Source organism: Petromyzon marinus, chromosome 14 (genome assembly GCF_048934315.1).
Source record: "Petromyzon marinus isolate PM22_M1 ecotype Great Lakes invasive population chromosome 14, UKy_Petmar_22M1.pri1.0, whole genome shotgun sequence".
NCBI lineage: Eukaryota > Metazoa > Chordata > Hyperoartia > Petromyzontiformes > Petromyzontidae > Petromyzon > Petromyzon marinus.
In genome coordinates this window covers 1,886,170-1,902,657 of record NC_133680.1, presented here as the reverse complement: position 1 = coordinate 1,902,657, position 16,488 = coordinate 1,886,170, and the positions used below count along the sequence as shown (strand labels likewise).

The window sequence follows — 16,488 nt, the reverse complement described above, 5'->3', positions numbered from 1 at the left end:
CAACAGCAATTCATTTCGCGCGCACAGGTTGTTTCGTCGGGCAGAGTCTGTGAGATCGGCAATAAAGGACCTTGCCGTCGCCTCCACGGAGAGGCAGGGCGTTCCCTAAGAGGATAAATGGACCGCATAGCCGGGTGGCCGGAGCGTGGGTAGGCAATCGGCCCTTGTGAAATGAATGCGATTTGGGCCTCCCTGTTTGTCTTCCACCGCCTCTTCGTAGCTCGGCCCGTAGGGCCCTGTGCAGTTGCACCGCCTACACACTCACCAATGTTTATAACCGTGGCCACAGTCAAGCCAGCCTTTTTTTCCCTCTGCCTAACAGTCAGCAAATGTTTACAGAGAAAGTCCACGTGAATGAATCCAGACGATTTAGTTATTCCTGAAATGTCTGTGCGTACTTTCAAAATTCCATCCCCACCAACAATGTTTAAGACCAACGCCTCGTTGTGTCCAGTCGAATCCACAGTAGATGTATTATTTTATATATACTGGTCTTGACAGAGAACGGTCGTATTTAACACATATGTACCGTACAGTATTTTATGTGTATGCATGGATCCTGTGAGCAGCATGCCTCCGATTTTAGCCCACGCGTGCCTGTTCCGAATTACAGTAATCAAGCATACCCACAACAGCATTACTCGCCATTTCCGTCCCCCCGAGAGACTTTTGGCATCTGAGCAACTGCTGCATCTAACCCCTGTCCACGCCACACGCGCCCCAGTGCCTATCCTCAACTCTGTTTCAGCAGCCTCGTTATTGTCATCAGTAATGGTCGATCCTGGATGACATCCTCCCCAAGTCGCCGCCACCTCTCAAGACCCTGCGACGTAAAAGCCTAAAAAGTGCAACCAGCACCGGCGCATGAGCTGTTGTCATCGGTGCGTTTGCCTCGGTGGAGAAACTCCACTCGGATACGATTTGCACGGTTGTCTACGAATGGTGTGAAAGAAGTTCAACATACATACATTTCATTTCTTGGCTGCTACTCTGTCATTATGCTTGACCATCGGCCGCCGTTCCTTCTAGCTCTGTATAAAAGGTAAAGGCGCATCCCTGCAATTGCCTGCTCACGCCACAGCTGGCGGAAGGGCCTCCGCTAGATGAAACTCTCCAGAGGTCACCTCGAGAAGGAGGTTTGACCGACTCTTTTTACCCGCTGGTCATACATCTTGGAAGGGTACCCACGTTTTACCCCACCACGCGCGATCTGCCAACCGACTACCTGTAGCGTAGTCATTTTATATCATTTATACAAATGTAAACTGATAAACCTTTTTTTTTTACCAGGTAAGGCCTACTGAGCTATAAAGCTATTTTCGGAAGCGACCTGGCTGCCACCAATGATAGCCCAATGAAGTGGCTTTTCGTTTGGAAATGTATCGCTGCCAAAAAACTCTCTAAACGCACGTTGATTCTAAATGTGGAGAGAAAAACCGGAGGACTCGGAGAAAAATCCATGCGACCACGGGAAGAGAGACACCGAAAACTCCAAATATACCAGCAGGCGGCATGGTCGGGATCGAACCCACGGCCTCCTGTATACCAGGCGAGGGAGTTAACATCTCACCACCACGGCGCCCATTATTCAGAGGTCGAGGAATGAAGGGAGGGAATTTACTAAACTCCAATATTCTTGGTTCTTTCGGTAAAGTCACGTAGAAGGGAAATAATAAAATAATAATAAAAATTAAACAATAAAATTCTCAGGACGTTTCGATTGCAACACAAGCAATCATCATCAGGTGTGAAAACCACAGCAATATATTTTTTTTAAGTATGATCGCGTTCACTCCGGAATTAAGAAAAAAACCGCCACTTTTTTCAAATTTTCTTGCTGTGGTTTTCACACCTGATGATGATTGCTTGTGTTGCAATCGAAACGTCGTGAGCATTTTATTGTTTTATTTTTATTATTTTATTGTTTCCCTTCTACGTGACTTTACCGAAAGAACCAAGGATATGAATGTCTGCAGTCACTAAAGCTTTAAAACGAAAAATAAACTCCAATAATTTGACTGCCGCATCTGGAGATCGAAGAAGCGATCTCTGGATTTCAAGTCCAATGCGCTCACCGTTATTACGACCAGGTCAGCGTCCCTCCCTCTCTCTCTTTCTATGAATAGTTTTGAATTCCCACCAGAGCACCAATTCCGGAGTGAACGCGATCATACGGACGACAGAAAGAAGAAGAAGAAGAAAAAAACGGCCACATGTTTCTGCAGTTCTACCAGAGGGAATTAACCACGTGCCATTAAGATTATTCGCATTCCACTGAGGTTACATTTTCCACAAAGTGGACTCCCAGAACGTCTGGGACTTTATGCTGCAAAAAAAACGTTGTTTTGTTCTTCTTACCCAACATTGGTGCAACTCGTTATTTTGTGTACACGCTTATTGGTGTGAGGCCGTGTCAAATGTTATCCTCTAAACTTGTGTCTCAGCATGGGGGGTTGAGTTCCGGATTTCATCTTTCACGTCAAGTTGGCGGTCCCAGTTTCTCGCGTGTACATTTACCGCCATCTCGCGGTCCGCACGAGCGAATGACATCTCCAACGTCGGCTACATGTATTTGTTTTTACTGTGCCGCGTATCAACATTCATTTTAAACAAAACTATTAACAACCTTGAACACGTTTTGAGTTCCACGACGCAACGTGATTTTTGTTTAAACACGGCCACCGCAATGAAAACATAGCCACCAGCCGTACTAAACATACTACATCCCGCTATACACCCCTGTTGTGTGTTTACGTATACGAGAAGCCAACATGATCTGAAGACGCACAGATATATTATTTGGCCACACTGCTTCTGCAGTGGTGTACACTAAAAACCTCAACACGTCTCGTCAATAACACTGTGGCCTTACACGACGCGAGTATATAATAGACACGGAAAGCCCTTCCAAAGTCAATCAGTCAAAATTTCAATCGTTTCTCCCGCGACAGGAAAGTACCCATGTTATTGATTTTCATTACAATGTTATTAATGCATTGTGAGCTTTCATGGATTGATCGGAAATCGAGCATAAATGCCATTTTCTTACCACGAGAGGGAGTTCTTTACCCGACTTGGTTACGATTTCCTACGCCCCACTCCCCACTCACTTGAACTAACGTCACATTTTCTAAAGTCTAACATTTTGAAGCAATGGTCAGTAGGGGACAGCTGAATGTTGACACAACTCGCCAGCCACACGCACGCAAGCTGAACGGAATGCAAAATGTACTTTTTTAAATCCCATTTAAAACGTGTATTATAATATATGGGTCTTTTGGAAAAGTCACGTAGATAGAAAAAAGAATAATAAAATAAAAATAATTGTTATTATTTTTTCTATCTAGGTGACTTTACCGAAAGAACCAAAGAATATGAATTCCTGCAGTCACGAAAGTTTTAAGTCAAAATGTAACTTGTATTATTATGTGTTCTGCTCGGACACATATCACCAACCTCTTTGAGACGCAGCTGCATATCAGATGGTCGTACAACATTCCAAATGGTGCGTTTCATAGATTGATCCATTTATATATACCGCAGAGAACCACATTTTACTTCAAAGCCTCGACACGTCTCCCATTCTTCTCAATACTCTTATGAGGTCAACCAAGACTCTCCTCTGTAAGATATGGAGCCATCTCCCACCTGTTGAGTAGGGGATCGTGAGAAATCAGTGGGGTATGGATCGCCTTGTGTTACTCATGGCAATCAGTCGCATCACACGTATTCCTATCGTAAGTGCTTATCACGTCACACCCTCAAGTAAAGGCACCAGTTGAATGCCTGTCCTTTGCAGATCAACTCCACCCCCCACCCCTTCCCACCACCATAAAATATTCAGCCAGAAAGTTTTCTGTGGTCAAACTTCGACTAACAATGAGAAAGTCGTAAGTTTGAATGCCAGTCGAGGGTCGACTTTAGCCCCCAATATCTGCATGGCCAAAATAAAAGTGGCACTTTGTGGGATGACGACAGTGCTCTTCCTACGGATGGACAGGGCCATGTCAGGGGAATGTGGAATTTTCACCACTGGCTTAGGGCTGCTACGGGAGAAGTGCACCTACCCGGCATAGTGAACCACACATTCACGAAGCGAAATCGAGACTTTGGTATTTGACCAAGAAACTGTGGGCTTGGACAGAACACGTGACATGGCAAGGGATGATGGCGGATGGTGAAGAATGGTCACAGTGGCGACCAAGAACCAGTACACATCGGAAAGCACCTCCGCAGAGGAGATGGAGTGACTAATTCAGCTCGTGTATGCAGGTGCTAGGTGGATTGGCATAATTTCAGAAACGTGAGAGGTGGCGGCGGTTTGGGGAGCCCTTCATCCAGCAGTGGATTGACCTTGGCTGCTGCTGCTGCTGCTGATGATGATGATAAAACATCTGAAGTTGATAAATTTTTGGGGGGACGTGTGGTTAGAAAAGTGACCGTGAACTGATTTCCACAATTCCCTTCCAAGCGAGAATCAGGTTCAAAGCGCTGGGGCGCTGTCACCTCAACTCACCCCTTCCACTCCGTCCGATGCACCGGCGGCGACGAGCCGGCGATAACGGAGTCACCACCAACCCGCCAACGGCAAGGACTCATCTTCACACATCGGCGACACATTCACGACAAGGGCGAGCACCCCGCCGCCGTCGTCATCATTGGCCGCCTGCCCCTGGCCGGAGCGTCGCGCTCCCCACGAGACCCCGCCACGAGACCCCGAGCGCCACGGTCCCAACACCGTGTTCTGGTGGGTGAACGTGGACCGACGATGCAGGGCCCCCCCCCACCGCCCCCAAGCGCCCGTTCCGTGTGCCCGCTGCAACCAACGCGACGCGCATCGCCGGGTTCCCTATCGAAGAGCGCCCCTCAATTCGCGCGTTCTGCGACGGAGCCGAACTGCACCCCCCCCCCCCCCGGCACGTCAGTCCTGGTGCTGTGCCAGAATTCAGACAAATATATTTATTTAAGTGATGCTTCAAAGAGCGAGAGAGAGAAAGGAAAAAAGCCCCGTTTCTTCACGCAAGCAATATTTCCGCGGTGAAGCGCTGGCATTTTGGAGGGGGCCCCAAAGGGAGGCAGCCCAAAACTTGCAAACCTGGTGGTGGTGGTAGTGGTGGTGGTGGTAGTGGTGGTGGTGGCTTCACATTGGCTCTCTCCACTGCCCAGTCCAAGGGATTTCTCGAGCAACGACTGCAATAACCCCTCGAACGCCGTCTCTTTGTGTGCATGTGTGTGCAGCAAAAGGATTTGATTCCCTTTAAATTAAATCTCCATTCATTTTGTGTGTTGTTGCTATGCGCACATGTGGCACACGTTGCAATGGCAAACAGACGAGAATAACTGAAGCCTAATCACCGTTGGGGGGGGGGGGGTGCTGGATCTTCTGTGGCCTTGCCGACCTGGGTTTTGCCATCCAGCTCACCTTCTGACTACAGCGCCGAGGTACGACACGTCCACACCGCCGTGCTTTTGCAGTCAGATACTCGGCCGATTTGCACGGCGATTTGTAATCGCGCCATCAGTCTTTATTGTTTTGCATATCCACATTGCGCACCTCACATCAGCGAAGGCATCTCAGAGCACTTTAGGTAAACATACATTTGACATGAATGCCCAACACTTTTTTTATTATATATAAGATTGCAAGACAGAGTTTTAGACTATTAACGCAGCAATGTACGATGGAACAAATGTTTCGACAGAATGTAAAAAAAGTCAAAGTGATTTCCTGATCAGATACACGTGGAACCGGTGCTCATCTCCTACTTACAGCCCAGTTGCAGACATTCCACATCCCTATGGCGGGGGCAAACCGCTTTAAACTCCTGGACCCTGGAGGAATAATGGGCTGAGTCAAACCCAAACCGGATTTGAGCCGCTGGCTCTACCGGCTGAGCCATACGGCCGGTTTACAAAGTAATTATGTAATTAAGATCAAATAACTAGCATGAATATCACGGTAAAAGCAGCTACCCAGCTGCTTTACACATGCACTGACGAAGAGGGAGGGGGGTGGGTTTAATGTGTAACGTTTACGTTTATCTAAAATATATCCGCTCCTCTGATCTTTGTAGGGAGATCGCCCCGTAGTGGTGGCGCCAGACAGCCCAAAGTCGCGCGCGGTCAATGCGATAACGCGCGCGGCACCGCGTGAGTGGGACGGGGAGTTGCGTCGCTGTTGATTGCCCGCGCCAGATGTGGCGAAAGGTTCACGGACGCAGGACTGCGAATCGTTTCAACGCGGAGGCATTTCGCGACCAATATTCATCGTCGTGAATATTGGTCGGTAACCCACCACCACCGCCACGACACAGCCGATTAGTGAGGCTAATTGCCTGATGAAGCTGGTTGTAATCACCGGCGAAATGTCGCCCTCGAATTGAAAGCGTTGTGGGTTTACTCGCCATCACACCGATGTTCTGAAGTAAGAGCTAATTGGCACGTTTTGTTTACGTGACAAACATTACTAATTGTCTGTGTCGGATGGTGGTGGGTTAACGACACATTTATATTTACGCGATCTAACCCAAAAAAAATTCTTATGAAAAGTGACTGTACTGTGTTCGTAAAGGGAACCACACACTGCACTGGCCACAGCTGATGTAAACCCGGTGGAAAATATGACATGATTCACCAAACGCTTATATGGGTTTATATTGTGTTCTTGACCGAGTTATATTTGACTGTGTACGTGATGAATATGGGGAGGGGTGGCACAGCGTGTTGGTGCACTGCGCTATGAGCTAAACCGACCTGAGTTCGGTTCCCAGCCACGGCTAACATCAGTGGCGAATGATATCTGAACCGGTCCAGTTCCTCTCCTAGGTTGACTGAGCTTTCAATGCGTGCCTCGCACGGTGCGTGTCTAAAGATCGCCACTGGGAGACAAAGAGGACCGGGCGTAGTCTCGGATCGTTGTGTCTGTTTTCTCGAACTACTTGTGTACAGGTGTCAAGCGTAACATTCTGAAATTACATGTTAACATCATGATGCGATGTGTCTTTTAATGGTCCAAAAAGCGCATTGTTTTACCTGTGTCACCGCGACGATGTACTTTACAGCACTGTGATGCATACGCATATACATATAGTGCTGTATATATGTTACATTGTAATGCGGTTATTATTGTTTCCATAGTGCTGCTCAACTTTCCATGACTACAGTCTTCCTGCAGCGGAAATGTTAATTTGATGATTGTTGGAACGCGATTTTTCTGTTATTAAAGTGCATTTGGTCAGCTCTGCTTCTACCAAACTTCTCCATTAGGCATGCACAGCCATAGCAGCGTAGCATTAACGTGACGAATATAAACCACATGGATATATAGGTGGATGGGGGGATAGGTACGTGAGTGAGTGGGGAGGCGGGTAGGTCAGTGCGTGGGTTGGAAGGTGAGTGGGTGGGTCGGTCTGTGAACTGGTGAGTAGGTTGTGTGGGTCGATAGGTGGATAGGTGAGTGGGTTGGTAGTTGTAGGCAAGTAGGCATGTGGGTTAATGGGTGGGTGTGGGGAGCGGTAGTGTAGCGGTTTGCGCGCTGCGCTACGAACCCGCCAACCGGAGTTCGAATTCTGCTCACGGCCAACATCAGTGACGATTATTTGAACCGATCCTGGGCCTCCCCCAGGTCGACTCAGCCTCAAATGCTGTGGTGTGTAAACAACGCCACTGGGGAGACAAAGGCGGCCGGGCGTGGTGCTGGCCACCCACCCCCTCGTGTACCCTGCCGGCCTTTATAGGTGCTCGAGAACAGCACTTGCTGCTACAGTCTGTTAAGGCTATAAGGGGCATCTTTGTCTTTGGTGGGTAGGAGGGTGGGTAGGAGGGTGGGTAGGAGGGTGGGTAGGAGGGTGGGTAGGAGAGTGGGTAGGAGAGTGGGTAGGAGAGTGGGTATGAGAGTGGGTAGGAGAGTGGGTAGGAGAGTGGGTAGCTACGTGGGTTGATAGATTTGGAGGTAGGTGGTGGGTTTGTGAGTTAGTCGGCAGATATGTGGGTGGATGGGTAGGTTAGTAGAGTATGTAAGGTAGGTATGCATAGTGGTAGTTTGACAGGTGGGTGAATAGGTAGGTACATGAGTATATGGGTTGATAGATTACATGCCTAGATAGTAATCCAGGAGTATAACTCCGCACGAGGAGGTAGCGAAACTAAGTTCAGAACCACATTGCAACACGGTGGCTCTTTTGTACAACTATTGGTGACCAAGCAGAGACCATCAACTCGCTACACTTGAGAAAACCCGTTTAACTGTCAGGCAGCAAGCCTCGATTCAAACCCCTGATCTCAGCGGAGCCGGCTCCGCGCTCTGACCTCTGAGCCACCTCAATAAACACGATCCCCGATCCCGACTCGATCCCGACTCATTCACACGCACGGAGCTGTCCATCAATGTACAGCGTGGCCCAAAGGTCAGGACACGCAGGGTTATTTTAATTGACGGGATTTTAACGCTAGAATTAAACAAATATAAGTTAATATTGTATCTATGATTAGGTATTAGCATGTATGTTTCTTCTTCCTGTGGGGTCACCTCAAAATCAATCGTTTACAAAACTCGGCCAAGAACCCCCCAGTGAATTGGGACGAAATAAAATTGACGAATGTTCAAAGTTGACACTTAATAAAAAAAAGTCTTAAATGCATTTCAAAAAATAATTCACCCATCAATGTTAATGCAATTAATGCAATTCAGTCTGAATATTTGTTAAAATAAATATAATCACCCTATGTGCCCCCCCGTGTATAATAACCCGTGACAACATCTGCACAGATTCCATGGCGCGCATCGCGCAGTTCCCGCTACAGCAGCTGCTGCCCCTCTTGGTGCTGCTCATCGCTGGCCCGGCCGCCTCTCACGACTACGGGGGCATGCCCATCGAGTTCGACCTCGAGGCCGGCGAGCCGAGCCTCCTGACCCTGCAGGGCCGCCTCGACCGGGCCTACGTGCGCCGCGTGCTCGGCTCCCCGGACTGCCCTCCCGAATGCGAGTGCCCCCACTTCTGGCCCACGTCCATGTTCTGCGACTCCCGCAACCTCACCCGCGTGCCGCCGCCGCTGGCCAGGACGGCCTACCTTTACCTGCAGCGCGGCCTCATCGAGGCCGTGCCCGAGGGGGCCTTCGGGAACGCGACGGGGCTGCGCAAGATCATCCTGGACGTCAACCGCATCTCGAGCGGCAACGTCTCCGAAGGGGCCTTCTCGCAGCTCGACCGGCTCCAGTGCCTCTACATCAACTACAACCATCTGACAGAGGTCCCCAAAAACCTGCCGGCGAGCCTGAAAGAGCTCAGGCTGGCGCACAACAAGATCCGCGTCCTGGAGGGTCGAGACTTCCACAACCTCGCCAACCTCACGCTGCTGCTCCTGCACGGCAACGAGATGGCGGTGGTAAAGTCGGAAGCCTTCGCCGGCTTGAAGTCCATTGTTCACATCAACCTGAGCAACAACAGGCTCGACGACCTTCCCAGCGGTCTGCCGAGCCACGTGCTTCAGCTGTACCTGGAGTGGAACGCCATCAGCCAGGTGCCCGAGTTTTACTTTCAACAGTTCCCCAACCTACAGTTTCTGCGTCTGGCCGGGAACTTCCTGAGCAGTCCGCGGGTGCCCGCAGAGGCCTTCAACGTCTCGACCCTTCTAGAGCTCGACCTCGCGTACAACAACCTCGACCGCATCCCCACCGTGCACCGCAACCTGCAGTACCTCTACCTGCAGGCGAACAACGTCAGCGGTACGTTGGGCAGGTGACGGAATGACGAGCGAGTAACCAGGAGTGTTTACAGGGTGCTTAAAAACGTCTTTGAGTTGTGCGCCTTTTGGCGTCTTCTGGTCCAACACCAATGGAGACTAGGCTCTAAGAAAAGCCGTCTCGGGTGTGGACCAATCAAATTCAAGTACTGTACATATTATTATCAGAGTTGTCTTTTTTGTTTGCATTTTGACTGCTTGTGTTGTGGTTATTGCAAACATGATGCCTTGAATAAAGGTGTCAGTTTTTGTGCCAGTTAAAAGGGTAAAACCTATTCCTATATGTTTTTAACACTTCTGAGAATTTGCAAACAATGCCCCGAGAAATGTGTTGCTGCCTCCGGGCTCTGGAGAGCGCATGGAGAAGATTCCAGACACGCGTTGACAATGATGGCGAACAATGGGAGACTCTTTGACTTTTTTAAGCTATTAACATTACATTTGTTATCATCAGTTTAACTCGTAGGCTTTCGCAACCAACATTATTCATAATAAAGGTTTTTTTGGGTTATATCGCGTAAGTATAAATGTGTCGTAACCTTCCACCACCCGACACAGCCAATTAGTATGTTGTGGATTTACTCTCCAACACACCGGTGGGCTGAAATAGTAACTAATTGGCTGTGTCGGGTGGTGGAGGGTTACGACACATTCATACTTACGCGATCTAACCCAAAAACCTTTATTATGAATTTGTTATCATGTTACAGTGTATTATCCGTTCTTTTTCCATTTAAAACGATAGTCCCATATAATTGTTAACATTTTCTTGAAGCACCCTGTATTTATTTTAACACTCACGATCTTCCGACATCGTTAACAGCGCAGTGCTTGACCCACAGCGCCACCATTCCACCCCGGCGCTCTTCATCAACACCGCACGCCTCATAAATATCATAAAGCAACATCGTAGCCTGCCCCACACCACCACCCTACCCGTGTTCATATTCCACGTCCAAGATGTTCCCATTTTCCTCTTCCTTTGCACTCATTGTCTTTCTGTAAATACAATGCAAATCCACATTTACCCAGGGATGCCGAAATCGCAGTGTTTTGTACCAAGCGGTTTTGATATGCCGTTGCATGTGCAGTAGACGCTGAATAAAATCAAATTATACTGAGTTCTATTACTCATTTGGGTTTATAAATTGTACACGTGCGAACCGCATCTCAAAATGTCTCTACAAACAGCATCGCTTTCGCACGAGAGATCGTTGGTACCACCGCCACTGCAGCCGCTGTATTTTATTTTTTCTAGATTTTCCACTCTTGCCCCCTGCCGTTGTGCCCAAGGAAGGCTCCCCTACGGTCTCAGCTGTCTTCTCTTTCTTATCTTATATTTATAGAGCGCTTTTATCCAAGGCGCTTTACAAGATTTTATAAGTTGTAGATTTAGGCTGACTAAAAGCGACGCGGTGAATAGGGACGGGGTATAGGGATGGCAGTTTAGCGAGTACCGGAATGACGGTGGGTGCCTGGGGATGGAGGGATGGGCCAGGGAGAAGAGGCGGGGGTCTTGAGGGAGGAGCGGAAAATTTGACGGGGATGATGCTCGCTGCTTCATGTGGAGGGGAAGCTTGTTCCAGTGCAAGGGGGCAAGTAGGGAAACGGTGATTGTGCACAATTAGAGGGGGGAACGGTGAGGAGCCAGAGAGGTTGAGAGCGCAGCGGGCGGGAGGGGACATAACACGAGACGAGGGAAGTGAGGTAAGGTGCGGCAAGGCCGTGACGGCAACAACAACAACAGCAGCAGTAGCTGCTGCTACTGCTGCTGTTGTTGTTGCCTCTGCTAGATGTCTCCCCCACGTGTCCACACCTCTGAGGCGCGAACTCACGTCCAGATTTCCCGTTCGGCGTCTCACATTCCAGAGAGGAGAAGTGGCAGAGCTGCTTGGAGGTCAGTGAGGCTGAGAGCCTGGGTTCGAATCCAGGCTCCAGCCGTCTGTAATCCAACTGGGTTCTGGGTTCTCAAGTGTAGCGAGTTGATCAACAGTTCAGTCACAAAAGGTGATACAAAGACAATCACGTGACGTTTGTTTCTGCAAAACTTGATATTTAAGAATTTTAATATGGTTTGACTGTGATGCGACAACAACCCCTCTTTGGCACGATGGGTGGGAAAGTGCTGCAGACACCGACAAAAGGGATGTCGGAGGTAGCTCTGTCAGATCCGCTTCCGCGGGTCGTTCTCTAACGCCGAAGGGTCGGCACTGCCCTGCAAGAGATCCCAATAAATGCTTCATCTCACGTTATGTGACAACGACAGCACAGTTGGGATCAAATTTGGAGATAATTTACGCAAAAATTATTTGTAGAAGCATCTTTTGAGCAGAACTGTGCTGCTCATCTTCCGAGATAAAATCAAAGGGGCACTCACATTCACCCACCTCACGCAGAATGAGAATTCTCAAGGAAAGATAAAAGCTGGGTGACCTGGCCGGGGTTAGTGGATGTCAGACACGGAGCTTACAAACTCCACATGCACACTGCTCTCATCGTCCAGTGATCCATCAACCTCATGTTACAGCCGCTCTCAACTCGATACGGTCCCTTGGGGCCTATATGCATGAACCACTATGCAAAAAAGATGCGTTACCGGCTGCTGTATATACAATAGCGCAAAGCGTCTCACCAAATCACACGGAATGTGACGTGGCCATAGGGTAAGCAGGCTTTGAGCCTGGATAGGGTGGTATGGGTGACCACGTGGTATGGGTGACCACGTGCAAGTGGTGTAGGTTGCTCCTGGGCCACGTCATCAGAGGGCATTTCAACAAAGTCCATTGTTGTATTGTACTATGTCCCCAACATCTACGCCCCCTGATTTCACTAACGACCAGCATGGTGAAATATGGTCAAACAACCCCCGTGAACCGCATTGCATGGGAAGGCCCTCATCCAGAAGCAGATTGACAAAATGACCATACACAAGTAACCAAGATGACGAGAGTTGCCACCTCTCCTGGTTTTCCCAGGAACATCCCCTTGTTGACCTACCTAGCTGTCCTGAGAAACATATCAAGTCCTCCCTGTAACTATAAAAGTCCACGTTTTTTGTTATCAACGTTGCAATAACACGCCTCTCAAGACAATGCATTGACATCTCATTCTCCCCTCTGCTGGCATCGCAATAAATGATTCCTCTTCCCATGGAATATATCCCAGTTTTTTCCACATCACAGATGGAAACCATACATTGTACACGTTTAAAACGCCTTTCACTCGAAGGTCGGTCGGGAAGTGGCCGTGTATCTCCCAGGCTATGTCCACATTTTTCAAATGCGCCATTAAAAAAAAACTATTTATACGCTTCCGCTTATTACATTTATAGTTCATTTAATAAATGTTTTTTTATGTATTTATAATATTATTTTTATGCTGAGTGTCTGCTGCTGTGTCCTGTACAGCGCTTCGAGATCCTTGATGAAAAGTGCTATATAAATGCATTTATTATCATTACACCGCTAAAACAACGATTTTTTAAATTTCAATAAAGAGCAAGCCGTAAATAAAAACGGAAACGGAAGGCACGGCTGCCCGGCGATAAGAACGCTCGTAAAGGCCAAAGCACACGAATGCGGCTAAGAGTTGAAAGCGTTGCCGGCTCGTGTGAGGGGGGCACGCGCATGTGGCCGGCAGCCAAGATGGAATTTTACGGAGAGGCTCCTGGCGTTAATTCCATGAAAGTGACCGAGAGGGCCTCTGGCCGCCGTTTGTAGAGAGCGGCGGGCGGGCGGGCGAGTGAGTGAGCGAGTGCCCCAGGTCAGCTGGGAGTAATCTGGCTGCAGCGGCCGCCTTGCTGGAGCCGTGCCAAATCTGGGCCACTCAGGAATGTCTCCGCCAACTGAGAACTTAATTGTCAACGATTCCACGATGATTTCATCTGTTTGTGTATAACTGAATACTTTAATTGGCGAGAAGTCGTTTTCGTCAGGACAATGTTACCACCTTAGCTTTTTAATTATTTTTTGTACAGTAATTTATTCCACCCGGCACCGCAATCGAACCACTTCAGATGGCTACATTTAACTTACAAAGTAATCGTTGTTATCAGAATCACGCTTTGTAAAAAAATATATATCACGTACTTTTGTGGATTCGGCATTATGTAATTGTCGACATTTGTCCTCTTGTCCCTGTGTGTCCCCTGGTCTCCGTGTGTCCCCTGGTCTCCGTGTGTCTCCGCGTGTCACCGCTTGTCACTTGGTTCCACCATGTGCCCTCGCCTTCCTGTCCCTGTGTCTGTATCCCCTCGTCCCCCGTGTCCCCGTGAGAACAGAGTTCTCCGTGGAGAGTTTCTGTCGGAGCAACGCGCCCCAGGACTACTCCCGTCTCTCGCTGCTCCGTCTCGACGGGAACCGCCTCGCCTCGTGGAATATCCCCAGCGACGCCTACACGTGCCTCCGGCGGTGCCGTCAGTTCATCATCTAGACGGCGCGACGCGGTAGGGCGCGACGTGACGGGCACCACGGCGCAGTTGGCATGGGTCCAGCTGCAATGATAGGAAAAGGGGGGGCCACCCGCTGTCCAGCTTCCAACATGTTAATATTTTGGTATCCTCTTGTATAATCTAATTTTTCTTTTTTTTACAGATTCATTGTATGTATGTTGAACTTCATTCGCGCCGTACGTGGCCAACCGTGCTAAATCGTAGGTGCGGGTATGTCACAAGTATCGTTCACGATGTATCTGCCAACATTTATTTTTTAATATCACATCTTCCTCGTGCATAATGCGCATCGGCAGGCATCACCCTACACGTACGGCGCAACAAGAATATCTACGACACGCGTGTTACGTAGCACCGCAGTAAACGCGATTGGCCACATCCCAGGCGCTTCGATGAATTGTGAGTGGTGTTTGGACGCGGCACCGAAGGCGCTTGCACACTTCAGACACCGGCATCGCTGGGGCGGCCGTGGCTCATCACGCTACACAAACGCGCCCCCCCAGAGCATTCCCCTCCCTAATTCTTCCAAGATGTGACTTACAGAGTCGCGGCAATTATCCGTCCCTCAGGTGACCTCCAGTTCTGCTCGCACGGTGGGTGGGGGGGGGGGTTGCGCCGGGCGTTATTAACGAAGCGATGGTGGCGGTGGCCCCCCCCGCACGCACACAGCGCCCAGCCCGGCAGACGCCCGGGTCGAAGGGGAGCCGGCGTGGGGTGGCGACGCCGCCGCGATGTAGCGGTGAGCGCGCGCTGGGACTTCAAAGCTCGGGGGTTCACCGGTTCGATCCCCTGACGTGGCAGTCGAAACAATGGGCAAGTCTGTAATAACGTCACCCACCCCGCAGGCCTCTGTGCCCCCGGCAGTACAGTTATAGTTAGAGGCTCTTTAAACCTGGAGGCCGATCCGCCAGCAGCGGTATGAGCGGGCAATTGCAGGGCTGCACCTTGACCGCATTTAAATTGGCGGGAGAGTACAAGGCCATTGCAGTCTAAAACACGTTACATTCATGAAGCGTTTGGAAAGCCACGCGTTTGTAAGTTGCAAACGAACTTGGCACACGGCTTTCGCTTTTAAAACACGGACCACAAATGATGGTTACACACCCCGGTTGCACGAACGCTCCCCGGCACCCCGCAGCCCCCTCCCCGTGTCTTTTTTTGCCGACTCGAGTCGGCATTCAATTCGTGGATTCTCTCGAACAATTTCGCTTCTCAGGCTCCGGCCAGAATTCTGGGAAAGTCTTCCCAACTCGCCCGGCGGTAGCTAAAAGCAACTCGGAAAAGCGTGGAGGTGTCACTGTTGTATCAACTTTTGTCGTCCGTCAACTCTGGGTTGATTGGTAGCTGCTCCTCAGTGACTCGGTGCCGATCACTTCAAGAAGCAACAATAACAACAACAGACGAGACGTTCCACGTCTTCACCCTCACTCTACGCAGGTGAACAATAAATACGTTTTTAATAAATGACGTGAATTTTTTTGTTTTATTCCTGGGACACCGCTGCCTCCCATTGACCTGCCGGATAACATCGAGATTTGACCGTACGATCGCGATGCACTTGAACTCCAACTTCCGCGAAGCCAGCTGCTGCACGACCGAGATGCGTTATAAAAATGCCACGATCCGAAAGGTGTCGTTAGAGTTCACAGGACGCGCCAATTACGATCCCATGTCTCCTTCCCCCACTTCACGCGACATACAAAAAAAAATCAGCGTCCTCCACAAAAGCCAGAGAGAGCCCCGTGGTGCTGCGGTGCCTCAAGCAACGGAGAACGATGGGGGTGGGGGGCAGAGGGTCTGAAAAATAAAATAAAAGCAAGGTAATTTGCAGAATTGGCCGCACATGTCTTAAGGGTTGCTTGTGACGGCGGTGCGGTTGCCACCGCTCCTGGGGCTGTCAAACTTGTGCCAAGTTCCGCGGTTACTGCCAACGCCGCCGCTGCCGCTGCTGCCGCCACCCCCTGTACCGCAATAAAAGGCAGCGTTATTTGAGAGGGGACGCAGCCCAAGAAGCTGCCTCTAGGTCTGACTCCACAGCGATTAAAACGGTGGCACGGCGGGGTATTGAATAGAGTCGCCACGGAACTGGAGTGCGTTTGTTTTATGTTTTATGCGAAAGAGATCTTTTGAGAGGCGATTTTTTTTTGCCTGAGTCATTTGACATATTACACACCAGCACACTTATCAAGAATGCTCTTTCATTCGGGAATATTTTTTTTGTGTTAATACACCACCTTCAAAATGTCATCTGTGTGCTGTGAAGAAGGGCCATTTGCCCAAAACGTCACGTATTACGT

At 49.4% G+C, this 16,488-nt stretch overlaps 1 protein-coding gene across 1 annotated transcript; it reads left to right on the top strand.

Moving 5' to 3' along the window:
- Positions 1-4,649: 4,649 nt before the first annotated feature.
- LOC116942456 (lumican-like) lies at positions 4,650-15,655 on the top strand. The gene is made up of 3 exons (XM_032954405.2): positions 4,650-5,442; positions 8,768-9,724; positions 14,021-15,655. The coding sequence occupies exons 2-3, from the start codon at positions 8,773-8,775 to the stop codon at positions 14,170-14,172; spliced, it is 1,104 nt and encodes a 367-aa protein (XP_032810296.2). The 5' UTR covers positions 4,650-5,442; positions 8,768-8,772; the 3' UTR covers positions 14,173-15,655.
- Positions 15,656-16,488: the final 833 nt, after the last annotated feature.

Bases quoted from the DNA above. Each gene is read 5' to 3' on its own strand.
- LOC116942456 (XM_032954405.2), top strand. From the start codon at position 8,773: ATGGCGCGCATCGCGCAGTTCCCGCTACAGCAGCTGCTGCCCCTCTTG. The intron at 9,725-14,020 runs GTACGTTGGGCA...CCGTGAGAACAG, and splicing joins GCAGGCGAACAACGTCAGCG to AGTTCTCCGTGGAGAGTTTC.